Raw genomic sequence first — 21,488 nt, forward strand, 5'->3', positions numbered from 1 at the left:
CAATCGAAAACATCGAACTCAATCAAATTTACGTCACTAGAATAATATTTTGATACACAAGAGTAACATGAAAATAAAACTTAATTTTTATTTTTTGTCAAAGGATTAACTGACGTCATTTAAGCAAATAGTTCGTGACTTGACGATTTACTTTCAATGGGCAAGTTATCACCGACAGATTTATTTGAATACGTGGGTTGCACAACTACAATGTATAGTGCAATAAACTTTGTGACTCATAAGGCGCCTAAATACTAGGCCTGTACTACTTTATACGATATTCTGAGGCTACATCACAATAAATATGGTTTGTACGCGAGCATTAGGTACACATTTCATATAAGAGACCACGACTGCTGTGAAATATTTAAATTCGAAGAAATTCAATTGGTTTTATTTTAAAATCAACTCCAGTGCCACTCAATGCACGTCAAGGCATAATACAAAATACCATCCGTATCACCTTGACGTCCGTCATTCCCCAAATGAGCGTTTCTTAAGGCAATTACTGCCGCGCACCACCACTTTGTGGAACCAGCCGCCCACTGAAATATTTCCGAACCAATTCGACTTAGGGTCCTTCAAGAAAAGATCGTACCAATTCTTAAAAGGCCGGCAGCGCGCTTGCGAGGCCTCTGGTAGTGGGAGTGCCATGGTCGGCGGTTTCACTTAACATCAGGTGAGCCTCCTGCCCGTTGCCCTCTTGTAACATAAAAAAAAGATTTAACGACGTAAAGATATTAACGATACTATTTGATGTTAATTTAAACTCTACTCGACGTTATTCCCAATTTTCTCATATATAATATATATGTCACCGTAAAATTGTAAACACCGTTAGATTGTAATCTATCTCGCGAGATTATAAACTGTCGAAAGATTGTGAACCTCAACGAACTGCTTACAATTTAACGTATTATTATTCGGTAGTTATATGAAATTGTTGAAAAGTAAAATTAATCTGTAATTGACCAAAGAAGTTTGAATGATAACTAAGTTAGTGTAGTACAATCTACCGAATAATAATACAGTTTATAATCTCGCGAGATAGATTACAATCTAACGGTGTTTACAATTTTACGTTAACATATATATTACATACAACCAATGGTCAGTCAACTGAATGTAGATGCTTTCGTAAGTCAAATATTTGAGGAAACAAGTATTTTGCAATAAAAATAGTTCTATATATATATAAGACTGTAAAAATCTGTTATTTACCGATTGACAATATCCTTTTTCAAATTACTTACTCTGTTTTGTGTTATCTTTGCTCTGTAAATTTGTTCACTGTAAAGTCGACGTTCGAAGTTATTTCAACATAAATTGCGAAGTAATATTTACAACGAAGATCAATGGACGGGGGAATGAAGCTAGACATAGAAATCGCTATTTCTAGATGCGTTCTGTTTTTACTTAGGCGATAGAGCATGCGTGCGCGCATCCTTTTATGGCTTTTCTATGTATGCAGTAATTTTTTACGATTTTCACACGGTACGAATATCATAGTTCCTATTTGCTTAAAATATATAAGAAATTATCGTTAATATTTTTAGACAATATAAACATTGTTTTTACTTAATTCAAATGTGAAATATAACATTATACTGAACTTTTATTAAGCTTAATACAAAAAGTTCATACACCAAATAATGTATGAAGAAGATTTAATGTAACATTCTTCGAAAACTAAGAAAATACTAAACCTACTTATTATAATACGTATAACCTATATTAGAGTATAATTATAATGGTATTTTTAAATATTACTTGTTGTTTCTTACATGTAATTTTTTTTAAAACTGCAAATTAATTATATTCAAGGATATAATCCAATCGCTGATATTAATATATCAGCGTTGTTTTCATTTGCTGGTAAGGTAACTAACTAACTTTAACCTAAACTTAGTTTTGTTATAGTACAATCTGAAAACGAATGGCTCTTTGTTCTTCGATTCGTCGATCATACAATACATATTTATCATATTGATAAACGATTGATAGTCAATGGAATTTCAAAGCTGTCTAGACGCGCCAGATTACTTCCTGGCCGCGGGCAGTTACAAGCGAATAGGCAGTAGACAATTGTAGAATCGGATTGCACTTTGCCTTCTCGTATGGAACTTAGCTTGAGGGGCTCATACTTTAGTGATATAGGGTGCGCTGATCGATTACCAAAGTGAAGCAACACTCGTCGTAGTCTTAATCTTGATGGGTTCCCGTTACGGACTATTGATGTCGCTTCTGGCTTTGATTGCCCAATATTGGACCGTACCATCCATACCACAACTGAGCGTTTCTTAACGCAGTTTTTGCTTTATAAGGCCGTCAACACACTTGCGAGCCTTCTGGCTATGTGTAGCCCATGGACAACTCCATGTCGGTGTGACTTAACATCATGCGAGCCTCCTGCCCATTTGCCTCCTGTTACATTAAAAAAACCGTGTCCTTAGTTCGATTCTTGGCGAATTAATTGTTTCTGATTCGTATGTCACAACACAATTGGGGTTTTGGAACATATCTACGTCCCACATATCTCATGTATATCACGCTATCATGATTCATGGCTATAGAAGTTCTCGTTATAACATATCGGCTTTGCAAGATTTATTAAGTAAGCGCATAGAACTCGTAAAAGGAATCCATTGATTAGTATTATTAGAACCAACCGGGTGGTAGCTTTAAGTTATAACTACTAGTTGGACTGGTTATCTTGAGTTAAGCATTAGCAGTTAACATAATCACCTATAATGTAAGGTAAAAGAAATCCTTGTGTGCCCTAACAAATTACCCTTACGTATAATTATACGTAATTAACAAAGCTCGAAGTGTATGTCTACTCGTATCAGTAATAGGAAAATGAGAATCGAAGAGTTCTCTGAAATCGCTATGTACATTATCGATAAAGACTGAATCTTACACACTTACTGTATTCGGTTTTTTCTATCAATTGTGTTAACTCTGCGATATATAAAGAGAAATCATAGAGCAGTGTTGGCCTAGCGGCTTCAGCGTGCGACTCTCATTCCTGAGGTCGTAGGTTCGATCCCGGCTGTGCACCCATGGACTTTCTTTCTATGTACGCACTTAACATTCGCTCGAACGGTGAAGGAAAACATTGTGAGGAATCTTGCCTTAGACCCAAATAGTCGACGGCGTGTGTCAGGCACAGAAGCCTGATCACCTACTGGCCTTTAAGACAAATGATCATGAAACAGATTCAGAAATCTGAGGCCCAGACCTAAAAAGGTGGGAGTGCCACTGATTTAGTTCTGAATGCTATTAAATAAGTCAAGTATTTAGCTGCGTGTATGTAATCCCTAAAACAGCACCGATTTTGATTCACCAACTACATTGTTCCCGAGTCATATAGTAACATTCATTGTGTAATATTTGCTTTTTCCCACCGAGTGAATTGGCGCGAGTATAAGCTTTTATTCTGTTTTTAATCCTAATAAATAAATAACTTTTCCGTTGCATTTACGGCTAACTTCACACTTATTGCTGTCTATATTTCCTTGTTCTTCTTATATTGCGAAAGTACAAATATCCTTAAATACACAGAAATTTAAAAACAATAAGTATATGTTTATATATATATTATGTAGCTTATAGTAATCTTTACTTCTTTGCGTCACTTTCTTGTTTGATTGTATGTATACATTCAAAAGGCGGCAGCTCCCTAGCTAATACAAAACGCTTTCTAAAATGAAATCGATATTTCTATTCCATGTTAATGTATAAGTAGCCGCTTGCAATATTCATAATCGAAAATGGAATGTTAAATGCCTTAAGTTGAATACATAAGCCACACTGAGTTGGTCGCTTCAACATAGTCTAGTCGTGAAACTTTATTAATCAACTGTTTCTCAAATTTACTCTTTCTTTTTTCCAATAAAATCATACATATAACGAGCGCCTCTGGCCTACCAGCGTGTGACTATCACATATTGTTGTTTGCTATATATGACATATACTCGTAGTACTTTAAAAAATGGTAGGTACTATAATAATCAAAAACTAATTCTTAAAAATAACAGTACAATTCTGTTAACGCCGGCAACTTGAAGTCTATATAATGTAATATTTATGTTATTTACAAATAATACATATGAAAGTTAATTTCAAACTCTTTAAATTGTACTTCTCTCATTCTGCGAACACATTAAACAAAACTTTATGAGTTAAATACTTTGAAAAGGTCTCCGATTATTGCTTTTATTAAATGAAAGATTCATATATTTTTATAGAAATACACTCAGGTATTTATCAATAGAGTTCGAACAATGGTGCATTCGAAGCATTTATATTGAAATGTAAATTTTAATGTTGTGTTAATAAATAAAGCAATATCTATTCAATAATGGCTCGTGTCCATAATAGTTTCAAGTATATTTTTTAACAAAGACTTAATTGGCGTACACACACGAACACGGTAACTGGTTTTAGTGTATTTAGGCTGGGATTGACACACATACCTGGACGTGTCGATGGCCAAAACGTGTAGACAGTTAAAAATATATTTTATTTTTAATTCGTATAATAACGCCATGACTATCTCCACTTGCTACGATCCTGACATATCTCTATCGCTATCTATTTATTACATATATACAATCTATCTATTTTTATTTAATAGGGGGGCAAACGAGCTTGCGGGACGACCAAAAAGGGTAGTCTTCGCTGCCAATAGACACCCATTTTTAGTAGGTGCGTTACCGGCCTTTGAGGGAGGAGTACACTCGCTTTTACATATATTGATATGATATTGATTTGATACACTTATATGACATTCACCATACATACTTGTCGGTTATGGACACATTTGACTTGTTCCTAGTACATCCTGGATTTGGTCCAGTATGTTCCACAAGTCCTACCCAAAGCGACTTCACCATTTACGGTTGCCTTGTTAGCCGCGTCTCATTCATCCGTTCTACATGTTCGTTCTCTTAACCACCTAAGCATGCCCTTACGTATCCCAATCACTACGACCTTTAAATATATCTATATACATACTTGTAATACATATATCAACTCTATCATTTGTACCTACGATGCAATTAACTGGGCAATACAGCTCTTCATTAAGTTAACAACCGTACAGATACATATAAATATGCCCTTTGCCCCACAGAAGACTCCATGGAGATACCGGATGCAATAAATAGCTAGAGTTGTCATCGCACGCGTAGGTCCTATACAACTTTAAAAAGTCGTCCCTTTAAATCCATATTTATGACGTCAACTTGATCAGTGACATTCTTAAGAATGTTCCTATGAGCGACTATATATAAAAAAGAGCTTTTTTCCTTGTTAAGTGAGCAATCCTTCAACAGTAGGTATTTGTTTGCAATATCTTGTCCATAAAGATAGAGGCATAGACTAGATCAAACGATTAGAAAACATTGTTACTACAGATGGGGCGTTATAGGTACCTCGTATCTACCGCATAGAGAGTGTTCAGAGGCGTTGTTCGGACCTGTAGCTGAGTTTCATCATCGGACGCCAAGGCAGAATACAAAATACCATCCGTATCATCTTGACGTCCGTTCCACAACTGAGCGTACCTAAGGCAGTTTTGTCGTGCACCACCACTATGTGGAACCCAGTGAAGTATTTCCGAACCAATTCGACTTAGGGTTTTTTTTTTTTTTAACGTCAGGAAATGCTTTTACGCATAATTAAAAGTCCCACATAATATCTTCACACCTACCCACTAAAACCTGACGGATGCCTTCGGCTCGCCAAAGGGCGGAGGCAGGTAACAGCTGAGCCCTATCCTTACCCCCGCCAAACGCGAATGCCACAATATCAACGTGACTCCTCCCACGAACAAATCATCAGCATCTTAACTTAGGGCAGACGTGCGAAAGCACGGCGTCGCTGCCCCGGTCGTCGTTTTCTTACCGGCGGAGCATCAGAATTATTTGCACGCTGACGCTCCGCATTCTCTTTCTCAGTCATGACGGCCTCACAAAAAGCCTTGAAGGCATTCCAAGGGCCGTCATTGTCAGCAATCGACTTAGGAGCCTTCAAGAAAATAGCGTACCAATTCTTAAAAAGCGGCAACACACTTGCGAGCCTTCTGGCAATGTGAGTGTCCATGGGCGGCGGTATCAGGCCTCCTGCCCATTTGCCTCTTGTTACATAAAAAATGGTTGGTGTTAGTACACTATTTATAAAATAATATATGATTAAATTTTAATAAAATATATTTTTAATTTAATTGTACTTATAATCTTAATACGTAGGTATAATCGACTATGTATTTTTGTCATTTTTGTTACAACAGTATAATTTTCTATTTTATATGTCGGCTATTATATAAATATTTAGGTATTAATTTGAAGTTAAATTAATACTAAGTTGGCATTTTCTATTCCATCAATTATCTTTTTAATAACCAGCTTTTTACGAAGATAATATACGTATAAATACAGATCTAAATTCACTGATTCAATTAATAAAAACTTGAAACTTGAGTAGAACTATTAAGGGTACTCACACATTCTTTTGATAAAACGCCGAGACATTACTAGCAGCTAAATGATGGCAATTTGTTATTTTTTGTAATCTACTAAGTAGAAACGGGAACTTCCTTCTTATAAGGGTTTTCGTTGCAATTGCAGATAATATAAATGAAGTTTTTCGAAACATTACCGTTTTAGAATAAATGAACTACATATATAATTCATTGTAAAACTGCAATTGTAACGGAAACGCTTATAAGAAATACATATATATTCATATCTATTCTAGAATAAACAGTAAACTTTACTTTTTTTAATTTAGATATAGAATCTACACTACACTTATACTAAGTAAACTATATATATATATATATCAGATTGACGGACGGATAGGGAAAAAAATCTATTTGTAAATCAAAACCATTCTCGAATTCATTTGAACACACACAAAAAATATCATCAAAACCGGTCCAGCCGTTAGCGAGTTTAATTACAAATACACCCAAAGAAGACTATATATATATAAAGTCCGGATCATTAGTGTCTAGTAGTAGCATATTCCACGGATAAGAATGAGGTTTGGGATCAAATCTCAAGTGTGGTGATAGTCATATAATGCCATTGCGATTTCTGACAATAACTTAATGATGCATTGGTTGACAGTAGACGTGTCTCGGATGAGCACTTTAAACTATCTTGCCGGCCTTCTCTCGTGATACTCTGGTCACGTTGGACATCCGTCCCATCAACGTATTTAGTAGATGTAGTTAAAAGGAATAGTCTGGCTAATGAAAGAAGATAACGAAAAAACGCGGCAAATTAAAAAAAAATAGTTTGGTATCCCTAAAAGATTGATATATTTTGTGGATTAAACTTACTTGATACTTGATTTTATTTTTTTTATTTTTTACATTGACAGTCACCGTATTTCTATGAAATTAAATACTATACGTATTTAGTATTTTACTATTGATACTTAAAATGCAATGCTATTGCATGGAAAACTAAAACTATATTTATTATAAAACACAACTTTATTCGGAATAATCAAATCCTGCGAAACAACGAAATATTCTATCAAATAAAACAAAGTTTAGGCTATTATTAACCTGTTAACTATTCGGAAAAAATATATAATAGAAATAAAAATGAGTAAAGTAAAGTACTAGGTAAAGTATCAAGACAATAAATCATACTAACCTAAGAAATTCAATGACATTCTGTATTGCCATCCGAAAGTTTTCAAATAATTCAATTATCTTCTTTTATTAGCTAGACTCTGGTAATATATAATACACACTCTTGTAATAATTCATGGTTAGTCTGTATATATTATTCACGAGGTCCAAATTGATCTGGAGAACATTATATATAAGCTACAAAAGTCACGTTCAAACTCAGTCAACCTATTCAGTTTCATAAAACCGCTTAAATTACGTATTTAATAATAATTGTAAAGTACGTACATTGCTTTTGAAAGGTTAAAAAAGTAAAACGAAAGGTATTTTAAATGTAACAGTTTAAATAAAATTCTAAACTGTATAATTAAAATAGCTAAATTAAAATAACCTTTTTGGTAGCTCGTGCCGGCCTATTACGGATTCCTCTTAATTTTTTGTTCATGTTTTTGACGCGTCTAGCATTCCGGAACACGAAACAGGTTTTCATTTTATTCTATTTGAAATAACTGGCTGGCACATGCGGATTTTTTACCGACTTGTAATATAATATTTTCAGATCGAATTATTGTTGTTTAAATACAGTATGAGTTTATTTCCTTGGAATATGAGTAGTCAAGCTTTATAAAGACTGCAACTTGCACTGTGTAATATGGTAAAAAAAAATCATCCAGCATTAAACACTTTCACAGTAAGCGAACGTTTTAAATTTGTTTTAGTTTTCTTTTTATCCGATTTAATTATTATTTGAAAAATTCGTTATATCTAAATATATGAATATAAAATTGAATTAGTCATAATTTCACTTATGTAGTTATTGTATTGACCTATTGAAGTATTTACGTGATAATTTATGCCTTAATTTCAATTAAGGTTAGGGCAATTTTATATTAAATATGACTCCTTATAAAACGGGATTGTTTTATTAATATTATAAATTTGCTGCCGGCTAAACTTACAGAATCTGTAATACTTTGAGATGAAGCATTTCTGTCGATAGGTATATTTAGGCTTTATTAAAATTCACCCAGAAATAAATCTCCCGCCACACGATATCCTTGTATGAAGATAACTGCCGCTATTTATAAAAAGAAACAAGTCACACGTCAAAAAAACTTGAACGGACCAATTTACTCGTTGACGCGGCAAACTCAGTACGCTTCAAGCGCAAAGCACTGCATAAAATGCCAATGGAATTTATGCTCGTTAGGAAGAAAAATATTCAGGCGCTTTTTTGCTTTTTGTGTTTCTATTCACTGGAATGCATTTGTATTTTTAAAATTGACAGTTTTGACAATCATTTGATAAAAAGTTTATTAGTTATACTGCTTTTATTAATGAGTTTTTCAACTTCACATGTGAAATATGATATTTTAACTTTTAAATTTTGAAATACAAGTTAGCAGTGTTGGCCTAGGGCTTCAGCGTGCGACTCTCATACCTGAGGTCGTAGGTTCGATCCCCGTCTGTGCACCTATGGACTTTCTATCTATGTGCGCATTAACCATTTGCTCGAACGGTCAAGGAAAACATCCATCGTGAGGAAACCGATGTTTCTTACACCCAAAAAAGTCGACTTGCCTATTAGATTTAAAAATGATCATGAAACAGATTTAGAAATCTGAGGCCAAGACGTAAAGAGGTTGTAGTGCCACTGATTTTTAATATACCCACGGTTTTTAATATACATACAAATCATACCTAGATTTTCGTCAATAAATTCCAAATTTTTGACTATGGTAACTTTCGTACACAGATAAAAAATAACAGTTAATAATCTCGAACATGGGTTTAATTGATCGTTTTGGGATTTATTGTTAAAAACCACATTATTGGTAAGAAACGAATTTCCTTGAAAACCTGTTAGTACATAAATCAATGTGTCGTACTTTAAAAACATATATTTTTAACTTTTACGTGAAACAGGTTTAACACCTACGATTTTACTTGTTTATCTGTTAGATGGACGCTACTTTGTTTGCTTTAACACACTATCCTATACATATTCTTCAAAAATAAAACTAACTTTAAAATGCCATAGAAAGCACAAAATATAGTATTGTCTTTTATTGACATAACCATACACATTTAAAGAAAAAACTTTTTAACTGGATTAAAGTTATGTATTATTATAAATTTACAATTATTTAACATAATTTTAAATTTAACCGACGTTTCGCGTGCTTTACAGCGTGCGTGGTCACGGTGACTGAAGACAACAGGTGTTGGATGTCAAAAAGTATCACAGCTGTAGAAAAAGTTGCATTATCTGTATTTATTTGCTCGGAGTTGGTATCGACTAATTTAAAATTATGTTAAATAATTGTAAATTTATAATAATACGTAACTTTAATCCGGTAAAAAAGTTTTTTCTTTAAGCACAAAATAATTTAATTAATTATTAATTAGAAAATGAAATTAGTTAAAACAATTGAAGCTGCTTCGCATCACTTCTCAATCATTGAGTTTTCTACCTCACATTTTAAGGAGGGTTAAAGGTAATCCATTTATATTGTTTGTGGAAACCAAGTTGTTTTTAAAAGAAAAAAGTTCCTTTAAAAACTTTAACTTATCAACTCCTAATATTGCGTAGGAATGTTCTTTAAAATTTTAATTATGAAATGATATGAAAGTGTTTGGTAAAAAGTTATGCATTGCACCAAAGCATTTGATTAAGTCTTTTAACATTGCTAGCTAAATAAAAGACAAACAGTCTACATACATGTTAATGAGAGAGTAAACCATTGTTATTGTATAAGGAGCCTATTATTTATTAAACTTGGTATTCATATTAACACCTGGTCTCTAATATTGTCTTGAGACCTGTTTTATTTAGAAAATAATAATTAAAATAGGACAAAAAAAAACTTGTACATCTTAAAAATATGATTGGCGTTACATTCTTACATCTTAAAACTAGAACATATGTATATATTTTTTTTATTCTGATCCCAAATCTGTGATTATTTTTAATATTGTATTAAAAAGATTCTGTAGAATAATAATTGTATGACGTCGATAAAAATGGCTGCTGACATTCACAACTTCAAATGACTTTGTAGTCGTATACGAACTAGGTTTTCGTTGTTTCATTGTACTTGTCGTTTCAAGTACAATGCAACGACGAAAATTTAAAGTTTTGGTATTTGTTTGTGTGATAGTGATAGTACAAATAATAAAAAAGAAAAACCAATACTCATTTAAAATTTTTTATAAGTTTTGTAGAGTGCTGTTTTAACGTTCACATGTTGCCGCTATAAATAACGATTGTTTTTGAAAATAGCCTTCAGTCGCTATCCAAAATACAAAAGCAAACTTTTTCATGCTATTGAAATTTTATGATCTATGGTCAATGACAAAAGTTTATGTTGACCCGCGTAACTAAAACAAAAAACGATTAAACTTAAAACTTATTTCCCATTGGCATGAAATGTTAAATTTTTTGTCAATTACACATAGCCATAATTTGGTTGATGATAAACAGTGTTGCCATGACAGTGACGGATACATAATTCGCGTGACCCGTGGGCGCTAGTTGCCTGTAATTACATGAGGCAATCGCCCAATCTCCAAAACTGTAATTATCTGGCAACATTGTCAGGTCGTGCAAACGTGTTATGAGTGTCAGATGTCCGTTTAGTGAAAAGGTATTTCGATTGATAGTCGATGAGAATTTATCTCGTGCCTACTAAATAGAAACTAAACACATACAGCAGAACATAACTATCACCAATATGGTATAATACAACTTACCATTAACCTAGCACACCTTCGTATATAACAATATAAATAAATAACAAAGGTACGATTTATAAAAAAACTAAATCTGTATTTCATTGTTTTGATTTCTTAAATTATGTCTACGCTGTAATGAAGGAAGATAGAAAAATTCAAAATTCATTTGTATAAATTAAATATGGAGTTTAATATATATGTCTAAATAAAATTCACTAACATTTGAAGAGATAACTATCATCAAGGATACATTTAAGTAGCGTAAATTATACTTTAGAAACAAATTAGCAAGAAACAGTACAACAGCAATTAAGAAACGGGGAAGTATATGAATCGAAACTTAACTAATAATAATTATATATAATTATGTTATATTTTTAAAAAGATCGAAAATTGTGATTTTAGCCTACGCAAGAGCCGCCGCCCAAATATTAGACAATAAAAACGTTTGACGAAATATCAGCTTACAGATTGCAAAAAAGTAAAAGTAACAAAGGGATCTTACATAAGTCAAACGTGAGTTCAAATTTAACAGTAGCCAATCGTTGACAGCGAAAGTTTCGAAAGCGATATAGATTTTATCGATGCATAAACTATCATTAAAGTGTCAACGATGTCAACTTACGTGCGCGTGACCCTTCAATCTGATAGAGTGGCTGACATAATACTGCAACTGTGGTTAATTTAGCGAGAAAAATATTTGGAAATTTGGCTAATTGAACGATCTAAGGAAAAAAAGTTTAAAAGTTCTCGCTTACTTTGCGGTTAAATTGGGACATGGCGTATAAGTTAGTCGTTCTGGGTTAAAATATAATTATTGTTTCGGCTAGATAACCACACCAATTTGATTGATTTATTTAAATTTATGAGAACACACAACATACAAAAAACAATACATGCATGTGCATCAATGTACACAACATTTAAAGAAACACATTACAATTATTAAAGAGAAAAGATATAAAATAATAAAAATTAATGACAATACACTAAATTAAGAGGTACAAATATTAAATCAAATATGCTATTTAATATATATTTCTTCTTTGCACTTGGTTGACCAAACAATGGCATCTTACGCCCGAAGACATGGAGACTGTCATAAAATGGGTCAGCCTAGCATGTCCCAAAATCGTCGTATACTGTAGATAGAGAGATCTGTATGTCGGAGCATAACTTATTTGACATACTTGTCAATATGCTAGAACGTCTTTCCTTCCACCTTTCCGACGAACTGTACCTACTCAGTGCGAACGGCGTTATACCACGTGTATGTAGAATTGTAAATGAACACAAGTAGGCGATAGATATACCTTGTCTTCTTCCCTTGTCGCAGTTTCGTTGTATTCTTCTTAACTTATAAAATTAAACTAGCACCTTAAACTTTTAAATCTTATTATTTTGTTTTTGTAACTAAACATGATATCATGTACACATTTTATATTTTAGTCTTACGTTTTTTTAAGACAGACTTTTACCTTACCTTTGTTAGCTCACCAATAAATACATAATTTACAAAACACTATTAGAGTTAGACATTTCTCGCGCGAAAACTTTTTGCATCAGATGACTTGAAGTTCTACCAACTGTTTAGTCTAACTGAACATTGACCAACTAAGGCTGTCTTACAATGAATTTAAATGAATTAAAAAAACTACTTGTATGTTGTTAAGACTATACTCTGAGATTTTAACGAGGAAATTAATAATTTACTACACGCAAGGCTGTATGCCTATTACATAACTTAATTAAGGCACGAAAAAAAAATACTCTTCTTCAAGATTAGTTTAATTATCGTTCGTTTTGAAGATAGCGGTTTATAAACATCTCTTACGATATCCATTTTAGAATAATTTAAATTAGAAAGAACATAAATCATTCAATATCACTGCGCAGTGCAATTTTGGTTCATCTGCGAAATTAATTAAATGTCCAGAAATTACTATGCAGTTAATATGAACATCAAAATGGAGCAATGTAATTTGTTCTACAATTTATTTGATTTATAGGCAATCGCTGAGTATTGTTTATACCTTTATTTGTCTACACTGAAGGAAATATTTGATTTTTGTATGGTTATTTGTGAAAACTTATCTAATAGAGAGTAGAAAAAATATGCAGTTACATTGACGGTTTTAACGTTACGTGTGTGTACGTTACGTTACAAAGGATCTCCTAACGAATCCGAGGGCATAACGAGACGACCAGTTAGTAAATTATTTTATCTATTGCAGTGTTAGTACAGTGGTTTAGCGTGCCATTCTCTCCCCTAAAGTCTTAGTATGTATACAATAAACGCTTGCTCGTACGGTGAAGGAAAACATCGCAAAGAAACCAGCATGTCTCAGTCAAAACAATAGACTTTTGACTAACCTGAAGACTGATTACCTACTTGCCTTGAAATAAAAATGATCTATGAAATAGGCGCATCAATGTATAGGGCCGATACATGAAGAGTAACGGGTATACAAATATTATACTTTAGTACTCTATACTCTTTTATAATGCTTTATTGAAAATTTAAAATATTATAGTATATTCGATGAAGCGCTCATTACGTTACATAGCAATCAAATCTTTCATTGGACGAAAATTACTAATAAAAGCAGATTGCAAAATTTACCCTTAAAATTAAATGTCACTGAATAAATGCAATTAATTCGCATGCAGCCGCTTCACGTTTTTAATTAATTTTTAATTAACCTGCTAACGATTGGTCTTTGGATGAAAAATATTTTATTTATTATCGTGTTTCGCCACAGCGAAAATCTAATAAATAAATTATGCTCAAGTACCGATTATCGTTGTATTTAGTCTCGGCACGTATCTTGGCCACATTGTGCGTGGTAGGGCAAAGTTCGCGCTTTTACTTTTGCTTGTCAAAAACCTACAAACGACTTTTGCACATCTATAACATTACTTGACAGTGTTAATTATTATAAATTATAACTAGCTGACCCTACAAACGTCGTTTTGCCATGTATATTATTTCTAGAAAACATTTTTTTACTTTAATAAAAATAACTATCTACTATAATAAAAAAATAGGGGTTGATCTTAGAGGGGTGACAATTAATATGTATTTTTGTATGCTGTATCATAAAAATATGTTAAAAAGTTTTGTCTAAAAATAAAAATAAAAATATAGGGGTGGGACAACCCTTAACATTTAGGGGGATGAAAATAGATGTCCGATTATCAGACTTACTGAATATGCATAAAAAATTTCATAAGAATCGGTCGATCCGTTTCGGAGGAGTATGGGAACGAACATTGTGATAGTATTTAATGATTTTATGTTTGTTTACAGAGACGGGGAGCGCGGATAAGAGCAATGGTATGAAGGAACCGGGATCACCTGAGGAATTGGTGTGTATTAACTATTACATTTGTTATTTCTAGAATATCTCTAATTTTGTGAAGTCAATATCTCTTCATGCACGAACCATTTGTTCGGTATTCAGTTTTAAAATGTTCTTTCAAGTCCGTATTTGCGTTAAAAATTATTCTTGAGCGGATTGAATAGCCAAGTAAATTGAATTAGCCAATAGAAGGAAACGGCATTAAGCGTTAATCCTATCATTTCCTTATTAATTTATTACGTTTCAATATTTATTACTTTTATTAAAAACGTATCACGTTTTGTAACTTTAAACAATAAAACAATTCACGCAGACCAAATAAATGTGGCGTAAAAATCGCCGATTTTTTATCAATTTGTTTAATATCCGATTGGTTCATCTGTGTTACATGTCAGAAAATTGTCGATCAAAGGTGAAAATATGTCGCATTTTCTCCCTAACGTTTAGGGAAGGTAAGCCAATATATGACTCGTGATTTATCTTCAAGATCCCTTTAAAGTGAAATATATGACCCAATCTTGATAGCCTATCCCACACATTATGCAGTTGAATTGAAATCAAATGAAATGGTTCGATTTTAATAAGCTTTTAATTCTGCATAACTAATGTTTAGTGATCAAATCGTAACATTTCATTAGGTACGTATAGTGCTACTAATGGATTACCCATTAGAGTATTGAGTATTCAAATAGTTTTGTTGGACATATTTTGGTGGCACAAATTAGTTACAATTCAGAATCTGATGAACTAATAATTTTATGATCTGGCTTCATAAAGGTACATAATATTAATTTGTATTATTTATACGCTATACGCTCTAGGCCGAGGATGGCAATTATAAGTGGTCAGTAATTCTACATTTCTTTTAACACATGTTGGGTGCAAGAAATTGCAACCCTACTGTAAAGACGGCGATGTCAATCTAATGGAAGATGTTTGCTGTAGCAGGTAGTCATGGGGTCTCCTGGTAGAATGCTTACGCGACCTCAAGTTACCCCAACAGTGAAGTGATTGGTGGGAGAGGTTTAGTGGGTAGAGCTTTTAGAGCGAGTCCCACACTGCTCCTGAAACCTTGAGTAATAAATGCGCGATTAAATCGTTAAGTATTTCATTGAAACACAATCTACCTTTTTTTTATAGAACGGGGGGCAAACGGGCAGGAGGCTCATCTGATGTTAAGTGATACCGCCGCCCATGGACACTCTCAATGCCAGAGGGCTCGCGAGTGCGTTGCCGGCCTTTTAAGAATTGGTACGCTCTTTTCTTGAAGGACCCTAAGTCGAATTGGTTCGGAAATACTTCAGTGGGCAGCTGGTTCCACATAGTGGTGGTGCGCGGCAAAAACTGCCTTGAAAAACGCTCAGTTGTGGAACGGCGGACGTCGAGGTGATACGGGTAAAACCTACCTGTGCAAAACTGGGATTGATAGTTTGGTTAAATGAGCACAGTTCAAGTCACCTATTTTAATCTGTTTGGCTTGATTGGTTAAAAACATAAAGCTATATGTTGTATTTGCGGTTAGCTGTACCGTAATTCGAAATACCCGTACAATCCCCAACATGACCGATGTATTCACATCGGCGGTCTCTTTAACTATTGAAAATTAATAATTAATTTCAATTGTTACCACATAACCATAGTAAAGTGATAAATTACTAATAGTTTGCTGTTACAGATCAAAATATAGCTTAAAGCTATCAGTTATAATTGTCTCTCCCGTTGAATTATCCTCTTGTTTAGTCGCGTTCTTCATTTTGTTGTTTTGATTTTTTTGCCTTGGCGCCTGTGTAAAAACCCTAAAAAGTAGATAAAGTGTACGGCATGAGTCTCATAACGTTGATTCCCCACACGAACCGACTATATGGCCATATATTTTTATTATACAAAATGGACCCGTATCATAAACAATACGTAAAATCGAATAATTAACGTAATAGTAACAGTAAGTTTTTTTAAACAAACGAATAGATATAGAATGTACGCGAAATCTAAGTGTTTAAGTTAACAAATAACTGTCAGATCATAGCGTATACGAGTACTTCACAAAACTATCGAACAGTTTGTGCTAAAGTACAGGAATTGCAGCGTTATAAAAAGCCATTCTAACGTGTGTGTCAATGTCACTACAGAACGCGTATCGACAATTTTGATTGATGGTGCCATCTGCTGTTAAATTCAAATTTTATCACTTATAATACCACAAGAACTTATAGTCGTCATGACGACTATATTAATTGTTTGCAACGAACCTATCGGGAAATACCCGATAATTTTGAAGCTCGTGTGGTATTCGGGGGATTATTTTTCCGACCCAAATGTCGGCCAATAGAATTGCACCATGAGACGAAATGTACAGTTAACAAATAAGAATTTCATAATGAATAAAACAACTACTTAATACTTTTCTTGAAGCAACGACCAGAGAAAATTTTCACAAAAAAATTATCAGTATAATACCATGTAGGTTGTACCACGTGACGTCGAATGGTGCAATTCTATTGGCCGATATTTGGGTCGGAAAAATAATCACGTCAATTTCATAGTTAACCTGCAATTACATAGAGTGATAAAAGCTATATATCAAGTCAGTACAATAACTTAAATTAAATAGACAAATTGTTATCTATTTGTTATTAATTAATATTGTCTATTATTTGCGGGAGTTTCATGAAGAGTGAAACGCGTTTAGTATACTGCTCTGTTTTGGGTTTTTCATTTAGTAATTATACAGCCAGTATGATCACACTAAATCCTAAAGCTTAATGCGCTGGGTAATATCTTATACAATTCCCTTTGAACGGTATATCAAAAAGTAAAGAGGATTCCCATCAAAGCAGTGATAATATTCATGTTCCGACTTGCGACGAGTTTCGGTAATCTCTGGCGCCGTGTATTTTTATTCTTTTCATAAATTTCTAATAAAGACTGGCCGGCAATGAAATTTATTTTTAATTTATATGCAAACGGAAATTTTAAAGAAAAATATTAGTTATGAACTGATGTAGATTATAATGCCCGACGCTATAGTCAGAATGCCTTTAGGAATACAAACAAGTTTACTTTACTCTTGTTAAACAATGTAGGACTGTAATAATTAATTCCATTTTTAATTATAACCGACTCCAAACTATATCAAATACAAGATAGTTTATAGTTTCTATTTGATATAGTGTATAAATTGGCGGTAAATTTTAATTAAATTAAATTAAATAAATAATACTCGACATCTTCAATATTTTTTGTATAAATTTTATTTCAGCAGTGCCCCAATTTTAAACAATGAAGTCGAATACCCAATTTCGTATTTAAAAACAAAAATTATGACCTATATCGAAAAACGAATATCGTTTCATGATCGAGCTCGTTAATTAAAGGTAAACGGAAAAACGATTTTCACAGAACCATCGTAGTTTTCCAACAAACGTATTATGAGTATTTGCATTCAAACTATAAGGGCTTTGAACAGCTTGAAATAGGGCAATGAAATAGAGGTGCACTTAAATATTCCATGTGGGAAGTGCGAAAACTATGCCAATAATAAACCGCTTTAATGTGGAACCGTGTAGGCGCAGTGGCTGCGAGCCATAATTATAAAGTCATCATTACTTTTATTCCGTTTATTACCTGCAGATGAGTTTAATCATCGGAGGTCGAGGCAGAATACGAAATTGTATTCGTATTATCACCGTCCGTCGTTCGACAACTGCACGTTATTTAAGGCAGTTTTTGCCGCGCACCACCAATATATGGAATCCCACTGAAGCATTTCCGAACCAATTCGACTTAAGATCCTTCTAGAAAAGATCGTACCGATACTTAAAATGCTGCCATAGCTATCGCGAGCCCTTTGGCATTGAGTCCATGTTCATGGGCATTGATTTTGTATGATCAACTGAAGATTGATGATTGGTGTTTCTGATGGTTTCATAGATTACATTTTTACTACTGATCTTCTTAATATTTTTTTTTTCATATACCTGTTTTACCCATGCAAATTTTAATGAGAACTTTTAACCAATCTGTGTCAGGTACATAAATGGTGCCGACCATAATCTTCCCAATCACTACTGTAATTGTACTTTCTATATCTTGTAATAAATAAATTCTTGCATAACTTTCCTAATACACAAACAAGGCTGTGGAGAGTAAATTTTGTAAAATAACTGAATATTGCAAATATCAACTTCACGGCAATAGATGTCGTTATTAGGGCAACATTTCGCTGCCACCTCGGATATAAAAGAAGGAAACAATTCGATCTAGACATAATAACATTCTGAACACGATTGCTAAAAAGAACTGGAATTGTCGAGTTCTGTAAATATTTCGTATAAGTTTGAACGATATACATAAATATAAGATATCAAAGAATGTTAATACATACTTTAATTTAAAAATAACTTCATAAAACAAACACACGTAAATAACGCTGCCGTTTCATTTTGCAGGGAATGTCTATCTTCATTAGGAAAACAGTAGTTTAAACGAAGCATTTTTGCCGTAATTACAGAGAATTCTTTCAGCGTAGGCGACATACTTTGGTGCTTTTTATTTTAATTTAGATTGTTTTACATAATGAGCAGTGTTGGTCTAGTGGCAGCGTGCGACTCTCATCACTAAGTTCGTAGGTTTGATCCCCGGCTGGGCACCAATGGACTTTCTATGTGGGCATTTAACATTCGCTCGAATGGTGAAGGAAAACATCGTGAGGAAACCGACATGTCTTAGACCCAAAAAGTCGACTGCGTGTGTCAGTCGGACACTTGAGGCTGATCAACTTTTTTAAATATCTGAGGTGGAAATTCATTAGCGCATCCCCTGCCCTCAAAAGTTGCAGGGGTTTGTAGGACTCGACCCACGCCAAAATCTCTGCTATTCAGAGACTGGGTGAGCAATACCCACTAAAACCACCTCGAGTAGTTGCTACAAAGCCACGTTAAAGGCTCCGGGGTTGCTGTCGCATTCTACCGGGGCCTCAACGGCATGTTACACTCAAAGGAGGCTGATCACCTACTTGTCTATTAAAAAAAACCTATAAAGGTTGTAGCGCCACTAATGTTTTATTATTTTTAGCTATACATAATATATGTACACGATTGCCTTAATATTCTGCCTGCAAAATGATAAATGCCTCATACATTTATTTACAGTTTATTTATGACAGAATTGTCGTTTCGTGTTAAATGTCGATTGCAATATTGACTTATTGTGTTCGAATATCAAGCACTCTCAACTGTCATCACAGGTGTCGAAGGGCGGTGGTTGCGTTGTGACCTGTCGTGTATGCAATTTTACAAGGCAGATGTCATGATATCATCTAAATAAAATGTTTATGTTCAGGTATTTTTCTTGGATTCATTAATGGATGGATTTTTGACTTTTACAACCAATTCGTTTTTTTAACTCAAGGGCTTTCAAGAAAAGATCGTATCATGAAAGGTCGGCAACTCATCCGCTAGGGCCGGGTGTTGCGGCAGTTATCACTTTATTCAAAGTTCCAGACTCTTTTAACTCCCGTTAAATAAAAATAAGTGTAATAATAACATTTTATAGAATACATTTGTTCTACTTATGGTGCATTGGTGTGTGAACATTATTACATTTTTTTTCTTTTATTACTTAGTAATACATTTAGGGATCCCTAATTCAGCGTTATCTAGTGGTAAATATTTATATTACCCTTGTCTCAAGGGGTAATAGTGGCCCATTCATCATTCTTAGGAAAAAAGAAAAGCGATACAAAAGGTTTCGCGTTGACAGATTTTCGCCTGATGAATGGTTGACCATCAATCGCAGATCACTCGAAGACCTCATAAATATGTACATTAGTGTACAATAATATCGGGTATTATTAGTCTTAATGATTTATAGATATGAACAAAACTCAATGTGTTGCAAAAACTTTGTATTTTAAGAATCAACATTTAGAGTTTAACAAACTTGAAAATCACTTTTATCTTATTTCTTTTATAATCAATTTAAAATGTACTAACGAAAAAAATCTTCGTATTCAAAATTTAATTGACTCGCATACATAGACAAATCAAACTAGCGACTTTTCCACACACTAACAAACAAATGAAATAAAACATATTTTGTTAACATAAAATAGATAAACAATAATCTAAAGAATCTAATCTAATTTAAGATATATAACTATTTATTTTCTATATAAAGGTTTTATTGTTTTACGCTGGTATTATCAAATTTCGTACGGAATTGGATATACGAACATATTTGATTATGAATGAGTTATGGAAATGCTTGTGCCTGCTTAATAGGGTTGAAATTTGCATTAAAAACTATTCTTGATGAAGTATTGTCCAACATTCGTCTGTTTTTCGCAGAACAAAGTAGGTTTAATTCTAATTAATCAGCGTACATGCGAATAAAAAATTTCATCTTAACAAACGAATCTTTAAATACAACTTGTAGTAAAACTGTAGTATATACAGCGATTTCATACCTTGTTTTATTATACTATGTATAAATGGAATCAGTTTAGGCTAAGTATCCTATTAGATTGATGATCCGACGACAATTTTATTGAATGACTCGATTCGTGTCTGGTCATTTGTAATTCTATTTTCGAAGACATGTAAAAAGTATGATGTGTGTAATCCGTCTTTTTGGACTTTGACCCTAAAGTAATTTTCTTTGTAAAGTTGTTTGAAGTGACCTTTATATATAGGAGGTATATGATGAAACGTTTGCTTATCGAGAACACATCATTTGTTTAT

General features: G+C 33.3%; 1 protein-coding gene across 2 annotated transcripts in view; it reads left to right on the forward strand.

Annotated features, from left to right (window-relative positions):
* Positions 1–21,488, forward strand: part of LOC125052035 (apoptosis-stimulating of p53 protein 2) — a 194,390-nt gene that overhangs the window by 77,016 nt on the left and 95,886 nt on the right. For both annotated transcript variants that reach the window (XM_047652682.1, XM_047652683.1), the window contains one exon: positions 14,697–14,755. In XM_047652682.1, the coding sequence (XP_047508638.1) occupies positions 14,697–14,755 (59 nt within the window). The remainder of the gene's footprint in view (positions 1–14,696; positions 14,756–21,488) is intronic.

This window comes from Pieris napi, chromosome 8 (genome assembly GCF_905475465.1).
Source record: "Pieris napi chromosome 8, ilPieNapi1.2, whole genome shotgun sequence".
Lineage (NCBI taxonomy): Eukaryota > Metazoa > Arthropoda > Insecta > Lepidoptera > Pieridae > Pieris > Pieris napi.